The sequence below is a fragment of the Tenrec ecaudatus genome, chromosome 11, assembly GCF_050624435.1.
Source record: "Tenrec ecaudatus isolate mTenEca1 chromosome 11, mTenEca1.hap1, whole genome shotgun sequence".
In the NCBI taxonomy this organism is placed as follows: Eukaryota; Metazoa; Chordata; class Mammalia; order Afrosoricida; family Tenrecidae; genus Tenrec; species Tenrec ecaudatus.
Genome location: NC_134540.1, coordinates 65,660,364 through 65,684,210, shown reverse-complemented (window position 1 = coordinate 65,684,210; position 23,847 = coordinate 65,660,364). Strand labels below are relative to the sequence as shown.

At 42.9% G+C, this 23,847-nt stretch overlaps 1 protein-coding gene across 1 annotated transcript in view; it reads left to right on the top strand.

The window, feature by feature from the left end:
- Positions 1 to 23,847, top strand: part of EIF2AK3 (eukaryotic translation initiation factor 2 alpha kinase 3) — a 91,454-nt gene that overhangs the window by 54,800 nt on the left and 12,807 nt on the right. Inside the window, exons 9-13 of the mRNA XM_075563122.1 lie at positions 8,016 to 8,236; positions 10,470 to 10,582; positions 13,449 to 13,571; positions 16,941 to 17,090; positions 18,145 to 18,919. Coding sequence (XP_075419237.1) covers positions 8,016 to 8,236; positions 10,470 to 10,582; positions 13,449 to 13,571; positions 16,941 to 17,090; positions 18,145 to 18,919 — 1,382 coding nt within the window. The remainder of the gene's footprint in view (positions 1 to 8,015; positions 8,237 to 10,469; positions 10,583 to 13,448; positions 13,572 to 16,940; positions 17,091 to 18,144; positions 18,920 to 23,847) is intronic.

Sequence of the window (23,847 nt, the reverse complement as noted above, 5' to 3'; positions counted from 1 at the left end):
AGCACTCCTCCATAGGGTGTCCCAGGCTGTGACCTATTGCAAGCCCATCTTAGGCCTGCCTTCCAAGATGTCTCTGGGCAGGTTCCAACTTTGGGGTTGGTGGTCAAGTGCTTAACCGTTTTTACCACCCAGAACTATTTAAGAAATATTCATTCTTGTGACTAGTTCTCTCATTTTTCACCAGCCTATATAATGTAATCTCTAAAATGGTAGGTACACTGTATAATGAAGAAAGCAGGTGTTTTCGATAGAGCTATGGGAAAATGCTGTCAGAAATAAAGTTATTTGAATTTTTGTTCTCAAATCAGGGAAACTCAAGAACAGGTAAAATTTGGTACAAAACACATTTCTCGGATGGCGACGGAGTAACACATACCGGAGGGACTCGGCAGAATAAAAAAACAAAAACAAAAACAAAAAAAAACACATTTCTCTGTAGTAAGTAGCAAGGAGCCCTGGCAGCATAGTGGTTCTGCATTGGACCACTCACTGCAAGGTCAGCAGTTTGAAACCGCTAACTGCTCCGTGGGAGAAAGATGAGGCTTTCTACTCCCCTAAGAAGTTACAGCCATGCAGGGTCTACTCCAGAAGGACTTAACATAGAGACCCTGCTGAATGAACTGACACTGCCTAGAAGCTGCTTGTACCCTTGGACTTGGATGGGAGAGGAAGCAGAGAGTGGCTGTCACAGGAATGTGGAAGTGACCACCATTGGACCTTGGGGGGAACCCCCAACTTGGTGGGTGCCCAATGGAAAGGGACCAGGATCACTATGCATGTAGTACCTCAATTCCCGCCTTGCAGTGGCATGACAGGTTGTGATCTGTGGAGCAGGGAGCCGCACTTGGAAGAATTGACCCAGGAAAACCCCCACTGGCATCAACCCCTATGCATAGGGTCCACAGAGCCCGATCCAAGGAGAGATGGAGCTGTGTAGGACAAAACCTCGTGGGTTGCGGCTCAAGATAGAACAGTGCTCACATAGACTCCTCATAACCGACGGTGTCTGGAGCGCTGGGTCATCGGGAACATTGACGGTGATGATAGTGCAGTTGACGTACACCCCGGGGTGGGGGGTGGGGGGTGAGTGACAATGCTGCAGTTCGTTGTTTATATGGGGTTTTATTTTCCTGCTTGTAGCGTGGTGTTTGGGGGTTTAGTTTTAGTTTTTTTCTTTTGTGTGTATGTGTGTTCTGTTTGGTTGGTTGCTGGTTGGCTATGGCTCCTATTGGTACAGTTGATCTTACAGGGTTGTAACTCTGTCATAATACAACCACCAAAGCAAACCTGAGACGTGCAAACCCTGTGGAGAAGCAGATGGCGTCTGGGCTCCTGCTTAACTCTAGCCCAATTTAAGAACAGTTCTGAAAACATGGCCCTGGTCAATACTCACCTTCATGAAATGATCAATGAAGATAAAGGTGCCAAAGCAAAGTTTGGTGAAGAAAAGTATCTACTCTTGTATAAGCCGAGTTTTTCAGCACACTTTTAATGCAGTTTTTGTGGTGAAATTAGGTGCCTCGACTGATATTTGGGTCCGCTTATACTCAAGTATATATGGTAGGTGGTGCCTGGCTATCGATCAGAATAGTGTCTGAGTTCTTAAAGGCTTGTATTCAAACAATCAGCCAGCTAAGCAAGGAGTCAACTAAGTCCGCACGCAAGAAGCACACCAACTTGTATGATCCAGAGATGACAATTACAACATTAGAATATGGCAAAGGGAGACATATCAGAGCTAAATTTATTAACACCCAATTTGTAGAAGGCTATGGAGGCATGTGGGAGCCCCAACCCGTCTGCTGAGTGTCTGGTCAGACGGAGCCGCTGGCAGATCCGCTCTAGCCACAGGCAAGAGTCAAGACCAGCCTTACTGTCAGAGACCATTGTAATCTTGATTTTGCTGGATTGAACTTGATACTTGGCCAGCTGACCTCCCTATAGACCCAACATGAATTTGGTCTGGGTGCAAGTAGCTCTTACCTATTTTATTCCATGACAAAAATTTATTCCCTGGCTTTTAAAAAAATATATATTGATCAGAGTATTTTCTCTCTTACTCATTATTTGTAGTTTTGTCTTTATGTTACTATTATTTTATCCTTACCACTTCATTTTAATGTTGTTGTTTGTTTGCTGTTGTCTCTGTTGGGCTGCCCAGTTTGTGAAGCACAGGAGGAGTAGATACATTGTGATAGTTAGGTTTATTGTGCCAACCTAGCCAGTAGGAACATGTGGGATTAATCAGGTCACAGTTTGATTGGAGGGCAAAGGGATAAATGGCTCTGCAAAGCCCTCCCCCTACTCTTGTTCTCTGGTGATTAGACCAGCATGCTGTGCTTTACCTAGTTCTCTGCCTCATCCTGTGTGCTGCACCTATGGGCCAAGCCAACCTGTGGTGGATCCTGTGTCCGCTACAGCTGTCACCTTGCATTGCTTGAGTTCAATATCCCATCTGGACCTGCTTTGCCAAGCTCCTAGCTCCCAATCTACTGACTGTTTGCTTACACACCCTGCTTGGCTGAGGGAGGATTCAGCTGTCTGCTTCCTTGACCTTGGCAGCCCATGTGAATCGAAGGACTTAGAGTATATTAACTTGTTCCATGAAAGTGAGTTGAACTGAGCCCTCTGTACTGCTGTGTGGACTAATTAGCTGTTATATTTGTCCTCACTGTATAAACCTAAATACACATACATATATATATATATATATATATATATATATATATATATATATACACATACATATATATACATAAAATTATAAGTGTCCTAGTTTTGTTTCTCTAGAGAAGGGGTGTCACGCTGGTGTCCCTCAGACTGCATGCGGCCCCCGAGGTATTTTTTTCTGGCCTGCCCTGCTCTGAAATAAAATGAAAAAAGAAAAAATTATTATGAAGAAAATAGCGCTTAGGGGAGATCAAGGCAATACCATACACACAATTCCCTTGTTAACCCTTTAACTACTGAAGACGAGTACACACGTGGCCCAGTGCCTTTCCTGGGGGCCTCTGAACGTGTATAAACATGCTGACTCAGTTCTGGCGATGTTTGGACGTGATATGCCTGCTGCTCACAGTGTCAAGTAATGTAAACAGCTCCCAATAGCAAAGAGGTCAGAAAGAGCACTCTGGGTTGTTCGGTTATGAATCAGACCTAGCGGCAATGCTAGTTAACAATTTTTTTTAAATCATTTTATTGGGGGCTCGTACAATTCCTATCACAATCCATACATCCATCCATTGTGTCAAGAACATATGTATATTTGTTGCCATCAGTTTTAGAGGGAAGCCATTACGATTGTGCATCAGGTTTGTTAGCTGTCCCACATTTTGTGTTTTTTATTAGTTACTTTGCTATATTTTCCAGTCCCAACATAAGTAAGTGAAAACTAGTAGGAGGAAAGCACTGGCAAGTTTTGGGTAAAAAAGAATAATTTTAGTTTTATAAATACATTAAATAGAATAAATGTTTAAATAAAAGCAATTATATAGTGTTTTAATTATCCTATCCATGTTCCCGAATCCTCATTTCAAAATATAAATTTAACAAAATTTGTAAATGTGATGTGGCCTGCGTGAATCTTGCCTGTTGCACCCAATGGCCAGTGTTGTAATTGAGTTTGACCCTCTGCTCCATAGAGTCATGCCTAAGATATGCATAGTGATAAAAAGTGATACAAGGGCGGGGGGGTGATATGGAGGGAAAGGGGTTTCAGGAATAAAAAATGAAGGCAGGAGGGAGCACTAGAACTGACTGACGGTACAACTCATTTTAAAGATGATTCAGCTATGTTGCGGGGTGTTCTGACGTTGATGTGATAATGATTATACAATTGTGCTTGATATGATTAAACGATTAAACTGTATGGTAAATAAATTGTCCCAATAAAACTGTTTAAAAACAGTTACAGTCTCAGAAACCCACAGGATCACTACAAGTCAGCACTGACTCTATGGCAGTGAGTTTGGAGCTGGTTTTGGGGTGTGCAGGGGAGGTTGGGGTAAATAGGGACCTAATGATGCGCACAGGAATGAAGAAAATGTTCTAAAATTGATTGTGCTGATGATTGCACAACTCTTCCTGGTGTGACTGAACTACATTGAATGGTATGATATGTGAATTATATGCCAATAAAACTTTTGAAAAAAAGAACAAGAAAAAGTTATATTCTTGGAAACACACAGAGACCGGTTCATCCTGACCTTCTGGGTCACTATGTGTCAGAATTGACTCAATGGCAGTGAGTGAGTTTGATTTTTTTTGTTTTTTATAACAGGTAGCAGTTCTTTAAAGTTAGGATACATTTAAATGTGAAATTCTTTTTAACCATTTGTTATAGAAACATCTTCAAATCTGCATTAGAATAACTACATAGGCTTCTTGTCGGTTCTCTAGATTCAAGAACTAGGAGACTACTGCACGACTTACTGTATATAATTGTGTATAAGCCAAGTTTTTCAGCACATTTTTTATGCAGCTTTTGTGGTCAAAGTAGGTGCCTCGACGGAGATTCGGGTCGGCTTATACTCGAGTATATACAATAAATTGGTTATAAAACGAGCCCTAGTGGTGCCATTGCACTCGGCTGTTAACCGAAAGGTTGGCAGCTCAAACTTACCTCGTGCTGCCAGGAGGATGACCTGGCCATCTCCTTCTGTAAAGATTACAGCCGAGAGAGGTCTGTGGGGTATGGTTTACATAAGGCTATGGATGGCCGTGGCGTCCCCATATCCGTTTTCAGGGCCCACACCTAGATGAAGCCTCTGGTGACTTCTCTCTGACCACAGGCCAGGGAGGTGGGCAGCCTGCTGTCTGCCACGCAGAGGGCACTGGAGAGTGGATTACTGCCGATGCAGATAGGGCAACATGCCACACCTTATCATGACTTTATTACTTTCAAAGAACCCTTCATTTGATACAGAGTTGACCCATTTTGAAGTTGTCCTAGTTTTTAATATTTTCTGCTTTCTTTTTGATTGAAGTTTTTTTGTATTTTATTTTGTTATTGTTGTTAGCTTTCTTTCTTTGTTTTTTTAATGTTTTTTGGTATATGACATCCAGGATGGGTGAATCTAGAGAGATAGTAACTGGATTAGTGATTTCTTGGGGGAAATGGAGAGGGGGTGGGCATCACCTAAGGATTTCTAGGGGAGATGGGGAGCTAATAACAAAGGAGTACAAGAAAGAAGAAAATATTCTAAAAGTGATTGTGGTAATTATTGTATGATTCTTGATATGATTCAACTATTGAATTATATGATATGAGGATTATGTCCCAGTAAAACTTTTTTTTAAGTAACCTAGCAAGAAAACCCAAGGGGTAGCTCTGCTTGCTCACATGGAGTCACGTGAGTGACAAATCTACTTGCCTGCAGATCACACCAATAAGTGACCCAAACAAAACAGTCCACAAACAGAAGACTCGGAACTAGAGACAATCCAAAGACATAGAAAATTCTGTAATCTGTCCCAGAGAAAAAAAGAGTGTAGCCTGTCCCAGTAATGGCAACTAGAAGGTACAAAACACAAGTGTTCTCTGGGACAAGCTCAGTTTGCAGCCAAGGGTCCTGATGGTGATGCCTTCCTTCAGGCGTGTTAAAATGTGTTTTATTGTAGCAAGTGAAAGGAAAACTTAAAATGCCATGGAGGGAGATTGAGTACTGCCTAATTCTATTACTCTATGGATGGAATTAATTAATAATGAGGTAATAGGATAAGGGTACCCCTGTGTCTTTCTTATAGTGTTACATGTAGGTATAAAGAAAATTCAAGATACTTACGGAATAAAATATTTTTGCTTGGTAAAAAAGAGGAAGAATTGATGAAGCTGTTTGAAAGGTGTTAAAGAAGTAGGAAGAAAGGGGGGGCGGATATGCTGCAATCAATAGAAAGTAGCTTTCAGCTTATTGTTTAAAAGCGCTTTTTCCAGCAAACAGACTTGGAACTTTTCATAAGCTTTTTTCTTTCTTTCTCATTTTTCTTTTGCTCTTGTCTATCCTTATAGCATAGACATGATAACCAGTTCCGAGTAGAACACAACAGAGCTGACAGCTCCGGGGGGATATGGGAGAGAAAGAGGAGGGAGAAAGGGAGCGGGGAGCCAACAAATCCAGGAATGAGGGAATAATAAGAGATCTAAAATCGATGGTGAAGAGGGTGTAGAATGCCTGATGGGGTTTGTTTGATCAAGCGCAATGTAACCAAGAGAATGTACTGAGAGTCAAAGGAAGGTCTAACGTGATAGTGGGACAGGAGGAAAGTAAAAAGACTAGAGTACAGAACTAGGAGGCAAAAGACATTTACAGACGCATAAATACAGGCATGTGCATATGTAAATATGTAACGAAGAGATATAGATCTGCATACATATATTTAAATGTTAAGTGTTAAGGTAGCAGACGGGCATTGGGTCTCTACAGAAGTATTTCCCTCAATGCAAGAACACTTTGTTCTAATAACCTGGCATTTTGTGATGCTCACCTTCCCTACATAAATGCTGAAGTCAAAATGGATACATAAGCAAATGTGGTAAAGAAAGCAGGTGGCAGAAAAGAGAAAAAAAAAAAAAAGAAAGCAGGTAGCAGGTACTTGGCTATTAAAAGATACAAAGATCCCTTTGCAGAGGGATCTAGGAGAGGAGATGAGTCAGTTAGGATGCGATGTAGCACTGATGAAGAATACAGCTTTCCTCTAGTTCCTAAATGCTTCCTCCCCACCCCCCACCCCTATCATGATCCGAATTCTACCTTGCAAGTCTGGCTAGACCAGAGGATGTACACTGGTGCAGATAGGACCTGGAGGCACAGGGAATCCAGGGTGGATGATACCTTCAGGACCAGGGGTATGAGTGGCGATACTTGGAGGGTAGAGGGAGAGTGGGTTGCAAAGATGGCACCGATTACAAGTATCTACATGTGACCTCCTCCTGGGGGACAGACAACAGAAAAGGGGGTGAAGGGAGATGTTGGGCAGGGAAAGATGTGACAAAATAATAATTTATAAATTATCAAGGGCTCATTGGGGGCGGGGGACGGGGAGGGAGGGGAAAAAAAGAGGACCTGATGCCAAGGGCTTAAGTGGAGAGCAAATGCTATGAGACTGATGAGGGGGAAATGAATGTACAGATGTGCTTTACACAATTGATGTATGTATGGATTGTGATAAGAATTGTATGAGCCCCTAATTAAACATTTGCGATTAAAAAAAAATACAGCATCTGGGGTCTTAAAGGCTTGAAGTAAAACAAGGGGCCATCTACCACGGAAGCAAAAAAGCCCACCTGAAAGAAGTCCACCAACCTGTGTGATCATGAGGTGTTCACTGGGATCAGGTATCAGGCATCAAAACAAGCAAATATGCTGGTGTAAATGATGGGGCTCTGAGTGGAGACCCAAAGCCCATCAGTAGACAATGCGAAAGAATGAAACAGCCAGCGTGCAGCACAGCACCAAAGGAACACACACTATTCCTCTGGTTCTTTAATGCTTTCTCCCCCCACTATCATGACCCCAGTTCTGACGTACAAATCTGGGTAGACCGTAGCATGTACACTGGTACAGATAAGAGCTCTTGGCACGTGGAATTCAGGACAGATAAGCCCCTCAGGAACAGTCATGGTTGTAGTGATACCATGAGGTTAGGGGGAAAGGTGGAGGGAGAAGGGAGAGAAATGGAAACTGACTTATAGGATAGATGTATCACACACACACACACACACACACACACGGGGGGGGACTAACAACAGAAACGTGGGCGAAGGGAAATAGTGGACAGTGCAAGATATGAAAATAATAATTTATCAGGGATCCACGGAGGTGGGATGGGAAGGGAGGGAGGGGAAAAGAGCAAATACCAAGGACTCAAGCAGAAAGAAAATGTTTTTAAAATGATGATGGCAACATATGTACAAATGTCTTTGATACAGTTGATGTGTGGATTGTTATAAGAGTTGTAAGAGCCCCCAATAAAATGATTTATTAAAAAACCCCACTTTTTCCATGTTTGCCTTGAAGATAATGGTTACTACCTGCCGTACTACAAGAGGGAGAGGAGCAAACGGAGCACGCAGATCACAGTCAGATTCCTCGACAACGCGGCGTACAACAAGAACGTCCGCAAGAAGGATCCGGTCCTCCTCTTACACTGGTGGAAAGAAATCGTTGGGACCATTCTGTTTTGCATCATTGCCACCACCTTTATCGTGCGCAGGCTTTTCCATCCTCATCTTCACAGAGTAAGAGACTTGCCCAGCATCCGAGGGTTAGGTGTCAAGGAACCCTAACTGGGCGGGGTGGGGTGGGCTTTAAACGTATGTTGGGTTCTTGCCTGTGCTCTCAGTTCCGCGTCCTTCCCTCCCACTCACTCCCCAGTTGCGCAGACGCCCACCCCCAGCATCCCACTGAGGCTGCTTTTACCAGTGTTCCCAGTGATCCTCTTTTTGTTCAAGTTCACGGACGTTTCTCAATCCAAATCTAACTGAATCTTGCCAATACCAAACAAACACCCCCCTTTGACCTCTTTTAACCAGCTTCTTTTAACGCGGTCCTATTGGTTTGCTTCTTGCTTGGCGTGTGAGCCTCAGGACCTTGTCCTCCTCCCTCATGAACCTCAGTGGGGAGTCCCCTGAGACCTTTCTTTGTTCTTTCCACAAGTCTCCCCTACTTTCCCCACTCCAACTATGTTACACTCTAATGGTTCCAGAGTCTGTTTCTCTGGTCCAGCTGCCTCCTGGAGCCGCACCCAAACCTCTGCCACCCAGTGGATTCTAACTCTTATTGACCCTCTACAGAGTCTCCGAGGCTGTACAGTCTCATCTTTGTCCCAAGGGGTAGCTGATGGGTTTGTGATTAGCAGTCCGGCACTTGCCTGACAGCGCCACCCAGAGCTACACAGATACATTATATGAGACCTATCTCTCAGTTGATAGCATTACAACTACCACCCATTCCCATCGTCCAGCCAGTTCCCAGGGACTTTTTGTCTCTCAGTAAAATGTACAGCCATCCTCAGTTACCACAGCCGGAAGTCACTCCTCCCTCCCTCATCTAATCAGTCACCACGTTATATTAAAGTCTTCCACGGAAATATCTTCGATGTGTCTGCTCTTCCATTTTCCTGGCACAACACCATAACCCTCTCCTGAATCATTAACATGACTATTAACAAGTCTTTATGCTTCTAGGCCTTTCTTGTTCTCAAGCCCATTCTCCACATATCCTAACACTAGCTTCATTTCCCGGCTTAAAACACGTTAGTAACTGATCCCCCCTGTGCACCCCACCCATTGCTCTCAGGATAAAGTCTATGTTCTTGGGATAGCATGCACGATCCTGAAAGATCTGTACCGGCCTGCTCATTGCTCAAAGAGCCTTGGTGGTGTGGTAGGGTATGAGTTGGAATCCTCACTGCAAGGCCAACACTTGGGAGCCCGCCCACCAGCTGCCTTGCAGGTGGAAGGTGAGGCTGTCTGCTCCTGTAAAGGTTTACCACCTTGGAAATGAACTGGGGGCAGTTGTGCTCTGCCCTATTGGGTTGTTAAGAGCCGGAATTGACTTGATGGCAGGGCGTTTGGCTCATTACTCATGTCTCACCCCTGCCCTAGCCACTTTCTGCCCTCCTTTCCATGCTTCACGCTCCCCCATGCTGAACTTCCTGCCGCCCTCCCATGGGTCAGACCCTCTCTTAGCCTGGTAGTGTTCTTCCCTCTGTAAGGTAAACAGTGAGCGTACCCCTTCCCCTTGCTCCCACTTCCACTCCCTTCCTCCTCACACTGTTCACGCCTAGACACCTTTTAGTTTGAAGTTACTTGTCATTTCGTCTGGGGAGTCTTCCTTGACCTCTAATCTACGTTGGAGTCCACTCTCTTGTCTTAGGACACTCTGACTTCCCTAACTGAAGTGCCTAATAGGTAGGTAGTTATTTTTTGCAGCCACTGGGTCAGGACTGGGTCTCCATTGTTTCCTACTCACTGTCTGCCTCCCCAGCTCTTACACGGTGCTCAGTAAAGAATTGCTGAAGGAACCATTGACTCCACAAATGGATCCCTTTCAGCCACATGATTATTGACATCCTCTGGAGATGTTTTAGGAGATGGCAGGGAAGACACATCCAGCTTCCTGTCACTGAAAGCATTTATAAAGGGCCTGCAAGGCTAGTTGGAAGTGAAATCATTCTAGTCTTGTCTGGAAGTCTGCACACCTCCTTTCACATGTACACAGTCTTTCTCTTTACACTTAGTTATGTGCTGACATTTAAAGAAAGAAAATCCCCCGGGGCACTAGAGGGAGGAGAGTGGGAAGATGCATTTTTTCCCTTAATATAATAAATAGAAACATTACATTTTTTGTTTTTTTTAGTGCTTTCTTGCTCCCAGTGTTGTTTTAGTAACCATCGGGATTCCCATTAGTGAACTTCCATTTGGCTATGTATTGGTGGTGATTTTGTTTTTCTTTTCCCAATTCAACTAGCAAAGGAAAGAATCTGAAACTCAATGTCAAACGGAAAATAAATATGATTCTATAAGTGGTGACACAAATGACAGTAGCTGGAGTGAAATAAAAAATTCTGGATATGTATCACGGTGAGTCGCCATAAAGTGCCTGTGGGTTGGAGCTCCTGGTGGAAGCCATGTGAATCAGAGAAGAAATCATTTCACTTTTTTTTAAGCCTGTGAATATCTGAGTAAATAAAACATGGCCGGAGCTCACTAGTAACTTAAATTCATTCGAAGTGTTTTGTACCTTAAGAAAGACTGAAATATGGGGTGCTGTAGGGGGTTAGAATTTCAACTGCTAATCTAAGTTCTTATTTGGATGACTTATTTACTGAGGGTCTACTCTGTACTGGGCTTGGTACTAATAGTATCAGATATTGATGGTGGTGTCCATGTAGTAATTAAAGTATGAGATTAGTCTCCCTACATTGCTTAATCCCCTGTTACCTAGCTCATCTTTTATTCTGTCTAGATAAGATCTAGAAAGATAAGGGAGAAATTCCATATGCCAATAATATTGACACTTTCCAAAAGCAGAAGGAAGAGAAAGATGGGTGCACTACTAAAAAGTAGGCAGTTCAAACCATTTGAAATTAAAATTCAAAGAACGAAGCTGGTGACAATCTGTGAGCTATACAGCACCACCTTTGATGCTGCAGGGAATTTTGACAAGGTTGATTGTGATTTCCCTGCTATGTTTTGATATCATAATCTTATCAGTAAATACCATGAAATACAAGGAAAAGACATGAAACTTTATTGTTTAATAGCCAAGGTAATGGGTTAGGACAGGAAAGACTGAAAAAAGGAGCGAAAATGTGAGGCATTTTGGTTACCTGAGGACTTAGGGTATTACCTAAGCTGCATTCCTATGTATGCCAAGAATTGACAACTGATCTCTTTCAGCTACCAGTTTCTGAAAGCAACATTACTAGGTGACTAACAAGTAGTAAAGGTGACCTTAACGCTCTTGATCAGAAAGATACTGACTAGCATAACACTCCAGTGGTGGTCAACAGTCAACACATGGCAGTCAGAAGTGGGCGGGGAACAAGAGGCTGGTTGATGACTGCTGAAGTCATTCATTGCTCCTTGAACATTTGTTTTGAATAACTGTTTATAGGACAATATTTTAGGAATCTGCAGAAATGTTTAAAAACTAGGCCTATCCTGAAGGGTAACACTGGATTTGAACCATAAGCCACAAGACTAAATCTGGTTATAATGGTTCCATGGGGCATCATGAATGAGGTCACACGTGATGTGAACCTTAAAATCACGAGTAATTAAGGGTGAGCTAGAGACCAAGGGAGAAGTGAATACAAGTTAAGTAAACATAGTTGTAAGACTGTTTTGAAGAGAAGTTTAATAAGGTGCTCTAATGTTGAATTAAATGTAAATCAATTTTTCTATAGCTTTATTCAGTGTGAAGAGAATGACCTTTTTTTGTTTGTTTGCTGTATAAAAGGAGTTCTTTGATGATAATACTAGAGATACCTCATATTTATTGGGTGCTTACTGTGTGTCCAAGTCAGCATTAAAGAGCATAAGCTCCGGATTCATTAGTGAGTTCAAACCCCAGTTTTGTCAGTTATCAGCTGGGAACTTAGACGAGATTATACTTATATTTATGGGATCTAGAATCATCATCTAAGATGTTACTTCTTTCAGAAGCTCTATTTGTTTTCGTATGGGTGTTTCGGAATATGCGAAGACCATTCAGTTGGAGTAGAGCCTGAGTTTTATGGGTTCTCACAGTGGGGAGGTTGATTTGCCCCGAAGTACCATGATAGCTATTTTCAGGCATATGCTGGTTATTACTCTTCATTCTTTGTGAAAGTAATTGGCCCATAGAGGGTTGGGGTTCTTGCTTCTCTTCCTTAATTTCATGTTCTAACCAGCTGAGCCAACTATTTTTAAATTTGTGTGACCGTACACATCAGAAAGTAATACATGTGTGTTTATAAGGGAGACATTGGAATCACATATGCCATCCGCAGCAGGCATGAATGCATTTACTCAACTGACATATCTTAGGACTCCTATTTGCTAGGTAGTGCCCAGACTGAGGAAATACAGAGAGAAACAAAGACCGGGGTCTAGGGAGGCTCTTAGAGAAGTGGAGAGAAGAGCAAAGGGAGGGAAGAAGAGGGGTTCATTGCATATAGAGAAGAAGGGTCGTCCCAATAAAGCAAACAGTAGGAGCAAAAGCCTAAGAGTGATGAGGGAATAGCCATTGCACTTGAGGAGGTCAGGGACTAAAGGAGAAGCAGGCCGCAGGGTGGTGGTCCTCGCTGCAAGCCACAGCGGGTGCCACAGTGTAGCTTCTGTCCGAAGACCTTTGCTGATGAGCGTATTGACCCCTGAAGTAACCAGCTCATATCAGAATGGTTGAGGTCCTAGAAAGATTTATGACTTTAAAAACACTTAAATCCAGGAGCCTGGGGGTTACACTGGTTACGCATTGAGCTGCGAACTGCAAAAAGTAATTAAATGTAATAGGATTCATAGCATTTTTTCCATAAAATATACAGGCAATGACAAAAAAAAAGTTAAAATCCATGTTCTAAATGAAAGTTCAAAGTGCTAGATGAGGTAAATGTTTGGAGAATCAGTAGTATATTTTGTACATGTTGGTAAGTATTGGGTAGGATCAGTAGTACAATTGCTGTAAGAATAAGTGATTCCCAATTAAACAAAGGTCTTTTATTATTAATAAACTTCCTAGGGAGAAATTTTAGAATGTGTTCTAATTTATACATATAAGAGAACAAAGAAGGCTGTTAGATTTCAAACTACATATTAAAATTTTTCTCTGAGAATTATTGGGTATATAAATTCATATATATCATAAAGAGATTGACCTGGTTAATACTATAACACTTAAAACTACTTGCAAACTTTTTATTTTTTTTAATTTACCCTTTTCTGTTATTTATTTATTTATTTTTAGCTATCTAACAGATTTTGAACCAATTCAGTGCATGGGTCGTGGAGGGTTTGGAGTTGTCTTTGAAGCTAGAAATAAAGTAGATGACTGCAATTATGCTATCAAAAGGATCCGTCTCCCCAATCGGTAATGAATGCTATTTTTTGTAAACTTGAATTAGTACCATGTGATCTTATAGGTACTCTGTCCTTCATATTGAGGCTTTCTCCATCTTTAGTTATCTCTGTTTGTTGAGAACCTACGGATCATAGCAAACACCGTCTATGGTCTTCAGAGTCTTAGATTTAAGAGCCACCATGGAGCCAGCTATTTAAAAGATCTGTTCTATTTAGATGGCTTTTCATGTGCTTAAAATAGCCATCTGTTTTTTTTTGTTTTGTTTTCATTTTACTGTGGTTAAGACATGCATTTAAAAGTATTTGCCAGTTTTAAAGGTACAATTCGGTGACATTAATAACATGTACCATGTTGCATAACAATCTCCACTACTACTTCCCAAGTAAATATAATCGCTCACAATAGATACTCAGTATCCCTTAAACAATAACTCATTTTCCCTTCCTACCCACCTTGGGGAGGCACTGTTTCTATTGCCTGTTCTTGTTCTTTCATATAATTTGGATCGTACAAACTTGCCTTTTTGTGTTTGACTTATTTCGCTCAACATAATGTTTTCTAGGTTCATTCATACTGTAACATGTATCAGAATAATCTCTCTTTATAGCAGAATAGTATCCTATTACATATATTATCTATATAACCTTTTGTATTATCCATTCATTTATTGCTGGGCTTTCAGATTGTTTCTGCCTGTTGACGATGATGACTAAGGGTGCAGTGATCACTGGTGTACAAGAACCGGACTGCATTTCTGCTTCCAGTTCTTTGGGGTATATGCCTAGGGGTGGGATTGCTGAATCGGGTAGAAGTTCTGTATTTAATTTGGAGGAACTACCAGACTTCCCATAGTGTCTGTACCATTTTACATTTCCACCAGCAGCGAATGAGGGTGCCAATTTCTCCACAGCCTCACCAACACTTAGTACAAGTGTTGTCTACCTGAAAACCACCAGGCTCGTGGACATGAAGATGTATCTCCGTGTGTGGTTTTGATTTGCATTTCCCTAATGGTGTGCTTACTGGCCATTTGTACATCTTCTTAGGAGAAATGTTTGCTCACATCCTTTGCCCACATTTTAATGGGGTTGTTTATGGTTTTCCTTTTGTCTGCCCTTGTTTTTGATTCTTAACAACGCAGGACTGACTTTCCCCATAGTAATGACTAATACCTATAAAAGCAATAGCCCACTGCCTTGAAGTCAATTCTGACTCATAGTTATTCTGTAGGAGAGAGTACATCTGCCCCATAGGATTTCTATGGCTGTCATTTCGACAGAAGCAGGCTGTCGCATCTTTCTCAAATGGTTAGCAGACAAGTGCTTTAATCACTGTGTCACCAGGACTTCTGTAATACCTGTAACCAAAACCCAATGCCACTGAGTCGATTCCAACTCATTACAACCCTATAGGACAAAGTTTTAGAGTTTCAAAAAAAATTCATGGAAAAATTCCATTATCTTTCAGTTCAATTTTTCTAATAGGATTTTAAACTTTCTCATAGAACTTCTCCATAGGGTTTCCAAGACTGTCAATCTTCCTGGAAGCAGACTGCTATGCCATTCACCTGCAGAGCCACTGGTGGGTTTGAACCACTGACCTTTTGATTAGTAGCCAAGTGTTTTAACCACAATGGCACCAAGATACTTTTTATAATACCTCTGTTGTTAGGTACCATCAAGTCGGTTCCAACAGTGTCCCTGTGTACAACAGAATGAGACACTGCCCAGCCTGTGCCAACAGCGGCCCTGTGTACAACAGAATGAGACATCGCCCAGCCTGTGCCAACAGCGGCCCTGTGTACAAAAGAATGAGGCACTGCCCAGCCTGTGTCTTCTTCACAATTATTGTCATGCCCGGTTGCTGCCACTGTGTCAACCCATCTTGCCACAAGTCTTCCTCATTTTTGCTGCCCTCTACTTTAACAAGCATGGTGTCCTTTTTAGGGCTTGATCTCTCCTGATAATATGTTCAAAGTATGAACCATCCTAGTTTCTAAGGGTCATTCTGGCTGGGCTTTTTCCAAGACATGTTCTTCTGGCATTCCCTGATGCTTTCAGTGATCTTCACCAGCACCACAATTCCAGCGCATCAATCCCCGTGTTCCTTACTCAGGGTCCGGCTTTCACATGGACACGAGGTCATGGGAAGGTGTGGCTTGAGCTCGGCATACCTTCCTTGGTCCTCAAAGTTCAACTTTTCTCTTCAACACCTGAAAGAGGCCTTGTGCTGCACATTGTCTCAATGCAGTGTCCATTTGAACTACTTTACCAACTGCTTCCATGAGCATTGGGTGTGAACGCAAGCAAGATGGAAACCTGGAAATTTCTATCTTCAATTCCCATTGACTTTATTAAATAGCACCATTTAACAATCTTCTATATTTATTGTAGAAAAATATTACAACAGATGCCAGTTATGTCCTTCTACCCAGTAAGAACCACTATTAACATTTTTAAGTATGAGTGGGCTTCAAAAAGTTTGTGGGGAAATTCCGCTATCTTTTAATTCCATTTTTTTAAAAGCAAACTCTTTGAATTCCCCTCATATTTCCTTTTATTGTTTGGGTTTCTTTTTCTTTGGGGGCATCAGTTTATGCAGTCGGCAACATAGTTATCAGCACCGGTCAGTTTCGTGCTCGCCCTTCATGGCGTTGTCAGCGTTTTTCATGGCCAGATGTGTTTCAAGAGGATCGTCTGACTAGTGCAAGTGCCATGTTTTAGCTATTTCTTATTGTGGAGCATTCGGACTGCCAATAGGTTGCCCTAAAAGTGACTTTGCAGTGTTTGTCTTTTTGCTTTAATTTTTTGTGTGGGAATGAAGTTTGCAGAGACCATAATTTTACATTCCTGCTTTGGGAAATACTGCAATAGATACACAGAATGAATTTAACTCACTGTCACTAGGCCTCCTGACGAACAAGACCGTGGAGGCGTTGGGGACTGTCAGTCTACCCTTTAGCGGTGGTACTTCTGCATCCTCCTGAGCTTGGGATGTGAACTTTGGTTTCTGAATGCCTCACTCACCTATTTATCCTTCTATCAAGTCTAGGGTGATTTTATTTTTAGTCATCTGATATGTGTTATTTCAGTGAGTCAATAGCTGTGCTTGTGGTACTAACTTCCAGAAGAAGGGGAAGGGGTGGTTAAAGTATATATTGTAATTTTTTTAAATATAGGACTTAAGAGCTGTCTTCTTAGATTTACACAATCTCATTAAGCCAATTCCATCTACTTCTAAGTTTGGATTTCTGTGTCCACTACTCTATCTGTGTTTCCGCCATTCTATTCCACTGTGTTTCCGCTCGGCATTTAAGGGGCTGTGATCACTTCCACAGATAGGAGCAACCTTCGGTGTCTTCTTTTCTCGCTACTACAGGGAACTGGCTCGGGAAAAGGTCATGCGAGAAGTTAAAGCTTTAGCCAAGCTGGAGCACCCAGGGATCGTGCGATATTTCAACGCCTGGTTGGAAACTCCTCCAGAGAAGTGGCAGGAGAAGATGGATGAAATTTGGTTGAAAGATGAGAGGTAACTTTGCTGGATAGAGTTTGTAAAATGAATCATTTCCCTTTAGGCTAGTTCTTTTGTTTTTGCGTCTATGAACAAAATGTCCTTTCTGTAGCTTCAGAATGCTTTGCTTTAAGGGAAGAATGGCACATTTCTGTTCTCTTTCATCCTATTTCTGGGAAGTTCTTGAGTCACCAGTTATTTGGTTTTGCTTTTGAGAACAGGAATTTTTTAAATTATTAGATTTATACTAGTTTTTTTTTTCAGCATTAGGTCTTGTGTGTTTTCATTTGGCTCCATTTTTGTAAGTTGATATTAGGATTTTCTCTTGATACTCAACAATTTAATGGCTTTTAAACATATTTTTAAACCACACTACATTAAAAATATGTAACCCAAAGATGTTTCCCATAATATCTCATACAGTTTTATTTGCTGTATGTGTGCAATTAAAACTATGCAAACTTAGGTAATCCAAAAATATTTCCCATATCCTGCCGTATAGTTTGATTGGCTCTAAGAAAGATTGTCAAAGCATATCCATGAGAACAAAAAGGAGGCAGATTCCCAGTATGCCCTTGATGAAAACAACGGGAGTAACATGCCTGCCTAAGGTTTCTGAAGCAGTGCTAGATCCAGGGTCAGGCACTCTGCTGCAGAAACACATGCAGCGGCAGCCAATAGCTAACCCATGGACAGACCGACTGAAGGAGCCTCCTTGTCTCAAGTCCGTATTAGCTGCTGCCCTACTTTTCCCAGGAGCTTCTGCATTGTAGCCACCAAAGAGCCCGTCCTTCATTTCCTGCAGGACTTCGTGTTTGGGGCACAAGAACATGGCTACCCCAGCGTGACAGCCCCAGCTGTTTCAAGTCTAAGATGAAATTTTCCCATTGAAATTTTTAGAAAGCGTGACTGGAATGTGATTTGAGAGGGTCTCATGCATCCTATTTTTGTGTTACCCACATGTTGTTGGTAATCTGGAAACTGGTTTAATTATAGTTGAGGCTTTTTAAACAAAGGACACCGTTCGAACCAGCATGCCCTCACTCATGCCTTTTCCTCCGTCCACTTCCAGCACAGACTGGCCGCTCAGCTCTCCGAGCCCAATGGATGCACCATCAGTGAAAATACGCAGGATGGATCCCTTCTCTACAAAAGAACACATTGAAATCATAACTCCTTCGCAGAGAAGCAGGTCTTTCTCTGTAGGGATTTCCTGTGGCCAAACCAGTTCGTCCGAGAGCCAGTTCTCTCCAGTGGAATTCCCGGGAAATGACCAAGCAGACATCAGTGGGTCCTTGGATCCAGTGCACACCCTCCAGGACAGTTGCCTTACAGACTGCGAGGTGGAGGATGGTACCATGGATGGCAATGATGAGGGGCACTCCTTTGAGCTCTGCCCTTCGGAAGCCTCTGACGCACAGACACGGGAGCGCACCTCCTCTTCTATAGTATTTGAAGACTCTGGCTGCGGTAACGCCTCCAGCAAAGGGGAGCTCAAATCGAACCGACTGCATATTGGCAACCATTATGTTCGCAAACTAGCCAGTCTCGAGCATTCCAGTAGCGAATCTTCTTCCGAGCCCACCTTGTCTGTTTCTCCTCCAAGACCAACCACTTTAAGTTTAGACCTTACCAAAACCACTGCCGAAAAACTGCAGCCCAGCTCCCCAAAGGTGTACCTTTACATTCAGATGCAGCTGTGCAGGAAGGAGAACCTCAAAGACTGGATGAACAGGCGCTGTGCCATCGAGGAGCGGGAGAGGACCGTGTGCCTGCAAATCTTCCTGCAGATAGCCGAGGCGGTCGAGTTTCTGCACAGTAAAGGACTCATGCACAGGGACCTCAAGGTTTGTATTGGTGCCACCCCATGCTCACCATGGTTCTGGTCTGACACTGTGGGCCTCAGAGCAGGAGCTGCAGAGCCAAAAAAAGCAAATGCACCGCCATCGAGTCACTAGCATCCCGATAGGGCAGTTGGAAATCTTCCCGGAGCTGAGAGCCTCGCACTGCAGGTTGTAACAGCAGAGAAGAGTAAGGACGTCAGGGGTGAGGGAGCAAGGGTCTGGGAAAGTAGCCTAACGGTCTGGTCTGCTGCAGAAATGAGTTGCACACTTGGAAAATTTTCAGGAAGATCATGCATTCTGCTATGGAATGTGCTAGGTTCACTGTACTCTAAAGAACATCGCCAGTCCCCTCATGGGTCTTCAGAGAGTTGGGGTGCTGGGAATCATGTATTTTCATTTCATTTTTCTGCAAACATTTTGAAGCCCCCACTTGTGTACCCCATTTCTTCTGTGGCTTTTAGTTACCCTAACATGAGTCTCCATAGGTCCTTACTCAATGAGGAGACTGAAGTGGAAGGGACATTTTATTTAGCCAGTTTTGGATTGGGGCAGATGACGTAACATAGCCACGCTGTCCCCCATTTCAGAACTGCCTGGGCTGTGGAGGAGGGGTGTCAAAATGGATGGAGAAAGTGTCTTGGCTGCTGAGATGATTGCTTGTAGTTGTAGATCTTTTGATTCTATTCCTAGTGCATACAATATTGACTATTGTGGTACTATAATATGATAAATTACCTCAGATAAGTTTTTTTAATCGTTTTATTAGGTGCTCATACAACTCTTATCACAATCCATACATACATCGATTATGTAAAGAACATCATTCTCAAAACATTTGCTCTCCACATAAGCTCCTGGCATCAGGTCCTCGTTTTTTCCCCTCCCTCCCTGCTCCCCGTTCCTTCATGAGCCCTTGATAATTTATAAATTATTATTTTGTCATATCTTGCCCTATCCGATGTCTCCTTTCACCCACTTTTCTGTTGTCCATCCCCCAGGGAGGAGGTCACATGTAGATCCTTGTAATCAGTTCCCTCTTTCCAAACCACTCACACCACTGGTCCTGAAGGGATTATCTGCGCTGGATTCCCTGTGTTTCCAGTTCCTATCTGTAGCAGTGTACATCCTCTGGTCTAGCCAGACTTGCAAGGTAGAATTGGGATCATGATAGTGGGAGGTGGGGGAAGCACTTAGGAACTAGAGGAAAGTTGTATTTTTCATCGTTGCTGCATCGCATCCTAACTGGCTTGTCTCCTCTCCGAGACCCTTCTGTAAGGGGATCTCCAGTGGCCTACAAACGGGATTTGGGTCTCCACTCCACACTGCTCTCCTCATTCACTGTGATATGATTTTTTGTTCTGATGATGCCTGTTACCTGATCCCTTCAATGCCTCGTGATTGCACAGGCTGGTGTGCTTCTTCCATGTGGGCTTTGTTGCTTCTGAGCTAGATGGCTGCTTGTTTACCTTCAAGCCTTTAAGACCCCAGACGCTATATCTTTTGATAGCCGGGCACCATCAGCTTTCTTCGCCACAGTTGCTTATGCACCCGTTTGTCTTCAGCGATCATATCAGGGAGGTGAGCACACAATGATATAATTTTTGTTCTTTGATACCTGATAACTGATCCCTTCAGCACCTCATGATCACACAGCCTGGTGTGCTTCTTTCAAAAAGAGTTTTGCTAAAATACACCAACTTCCTACAGTGGGTCATGAAGAGTCTTTTAATGCATTCGTGATTTGGACTTGGTTCCAAACTAATTGCCTGGGATGGTTCTGCACTGACTGAAAATTTCATAAATGTGTAATTTTTGTTGGGAGAAGACAGCAGGAGGGTAGGCACCCCGAACCTGAAAGAAAACTTAACTATTTTAAGTTTGAATCTGAGAAATTATTAGTATGTGGTACAAACCAACTAGCTAATGTACACATTTTATTTAACACTTGTAATACATAGTGAGCAAATGGTGTGGAGGCTATTTTCGACCTCCTCTGGCTAGAGAGGGGGAAGTAGGATCCATCTCCACTTCTGTCCAAGAATGATTCCTTTGAGGTATAGACATGCTTCCACCCTCCAACTCTCTTTACCGCATTTTGCTACAGGATGCCCCTCCCCAAGCACACTACTTCTCTGTTGGGTTCAATAACCCATTGCAGTGTCCACACAGAAGTCTCAAACAATACCCTCCCAACATCGCCACTCCAACACTGGTCCTGAAGGGATCATCCACCTTGGATTCCCTGTGTTTCTGGTTCCTATCTGTACCAGTGTACAACCTCTGGTCTAGCCAGACTTGCAAGGTAGAATTGGGATCATGATAGTAGGGGTGGGGATTTAGGAACGAGAGGAAAGTTGTATTTTTCATCGTTGCTACACTGCACCCTGATTAATCCTAGGATTCTTGATGGTCCTGGGATTCTCTGGTTCTGTGTCTGAGCTGGCTCACTTTACACCCACTAGAATGGCAAAACTAACCAATCCTCCCATCAGAGTTTCACACACCCTATTTGGGAGGAGGGATTGAAGAATCATTCCAAGTAATTTTACTTGGCCACATAAAATAGCAAATTGAAAGGCAGCCCACCACCATGTTTTCTATAATAACAAATATTCTCCTAATGAGTCTCTAATGTGAGTGAGATATTGGTGGTTGGTTGCCTCACGCTAGGAGGATTTTCCTTTCTTTGTACTAGGACATTTCAAACAGAAAACATCCTTTAGCTTTCTTTAGAAATCATAAAGGTTTTATTACTTTCTAAAGACCGATTCATTTTAAAGCTTTCTTACGTGTTAGAAAGGAACAAAAATGCTCTCAAGGTTTGTAGTTCTGGCTCAATGTAGTTCTATGCTACATTCTGACTTTAGCCTTTGAGTTCAACATTAAACACTAGGCTTTCTCTCCAGGTCGGAGTTGGGTCATTTTTTGGTCTTGTCATCAGTACTTTCCAGCCCCTCCTTCTCCAAATTTACTTCCAGTCGATTATTTTTTCTACTACCTTGGGTCCAAAGTACCCCCAAAGTGGTACTGGGCTTTTATTATTACCTAAAATATCAAACGAAACCTAAGTCACTGCCATTGTGTATTCTGACTCATCGTGACCCCATAGGACAGAGTAGAACTGCTCCTTAGTGTAAGGTTTCCGAGACTATAGTTCTTTCCCAAGCATGATTTCCTTCTCCGAGGATCAGTTGCTCCCATTAACGTGTCCAAAGCACATGAGACGAAGTCTCACCTTCTTGGCTTCTAAGGAGCATCTGGCTGTACTTCTTCTAAGACCAATTTATTTGTTCTTTTGGCGGTCCATGGGACTTTGAATACTAGCGATTCTTGGGGCCGTATGTTTTTGTTTTGCTTGAAGTCTTTGGAAAGCGGGTGAGGCAGGACTAGAAAGAAAAGTCTTTTTTGCTCCACTACTGTCGATAAGCCCAGAATATGTACCCATCCTTACCCCAGTCTCCAGTAGCTGGCCAGAGGATAGGATTCTGCTGTTGGATTTAGGCAATCTCTGGAGCCAGTATGATTCACACACACACACACACACACACACACACCTGGGGTTGCTGCTCATTGGGTTTAGGCAATCTCTGGAGCCAGGATGACTCGCTCACACATGCACGCACAAGCACACACACTCCTTGGGTTTCTGCTCGTCAAGAAAAGGGATTTCTCATAATAAAGCCAGTATTGCTCGTGGACAGATGCTGGAGAGCCAGAAATCTGCCTTTTTTGTGTGTTCAATACATAACTGACATCAGCAGGTAGGAAAGGGGCGGACAGTTGATATTTGAGGCAGTGTGATCCATTATTACCCCTGGTACATAGGTGGTTTGTAGGAGAGCATCGGGTTAATACTGCAGATATTCTTTGTGCACACCATCTTCACTGCTTCAGTGTCAACGTTGCGGAATGGTGTTTTGGAAATTGAGAGTAGAACTTTACTGTGTCTACCAGTATTAGAACCTATGGAATTCAGTTTCATGGGCCATGTGGCTTCGTGTCTCCATGTTTCAGGGGCTATGAATTGTGGCCAGGTTGACTTGGGTGACAGTAGTAGGTAGCATAGCTACTGGGGTAGCATCGTGGTGACATGTTGCATTGCAGTCCACAAGGCCAGCAGTTCAAAACTGCCAGCGCTCTGCAGAAGAAAAATGGGGCTTTCTACTCCGTAGATAGTTACAGTCTCGGAAACTCAAAGGGGGCAATTCTACCCTGTCCTATAGGGTCACTATGAGTCAGCTTTGATTCAAAGTATTGAGTTTGGTCTCATTTTTCATTGGGAGTTAAGCATATGTTATAAACAATTGCATATGAGCGTTTGAAACTCAGGGCAGATGTCTGGGGGTAGATGTAGACTCTAGAAGGTGGTAGAGAGTAACCGTTAAGGGCTTTGATGTCCCTAGAGAGTCTGCTTCCCCCTCTTAGACTTAAACCAGAAAGTCAGTCCATTGGTTCCACTCACTCATTCATGAAACACTTGTGTTAGTAGTGATTAGCTGCTCTCGGGCCAGAAATAAACATGCTGAGTGCCGGACAAGCACCAGGGCATCACAAGGCCAGGCCCTTTTCTCACGGGGCCAGATGCCTGGGCTTGCATGGTTTCAATCCCTACTCCACCACTTACTAGCTGGGTAACCCTCGGCAATGGGCTTAGTTTCGCTGGGCTGCAGTCTCTGTACCTGGAAAATGGGAGCACCTGTGGAGTTGGGAGGAGGAACCGAGTTCATCATAGTACACTGCTGTAACAGCGCTGACGCCTGGCGAGTGCCTCTGTGCTCGCTTTTACTATTACTGTTCGCATTGTCATTGTTAAGGCTTGTGTCGTAAACATAGAGAAACTTACTCAAGGAGAGTGGCTATGAAGCTAGTGTTGAGGGAGGAGCTACTCGAGACCCTGGAGAATGGGGGCCCTTTGAGGGAAGCATTCAATA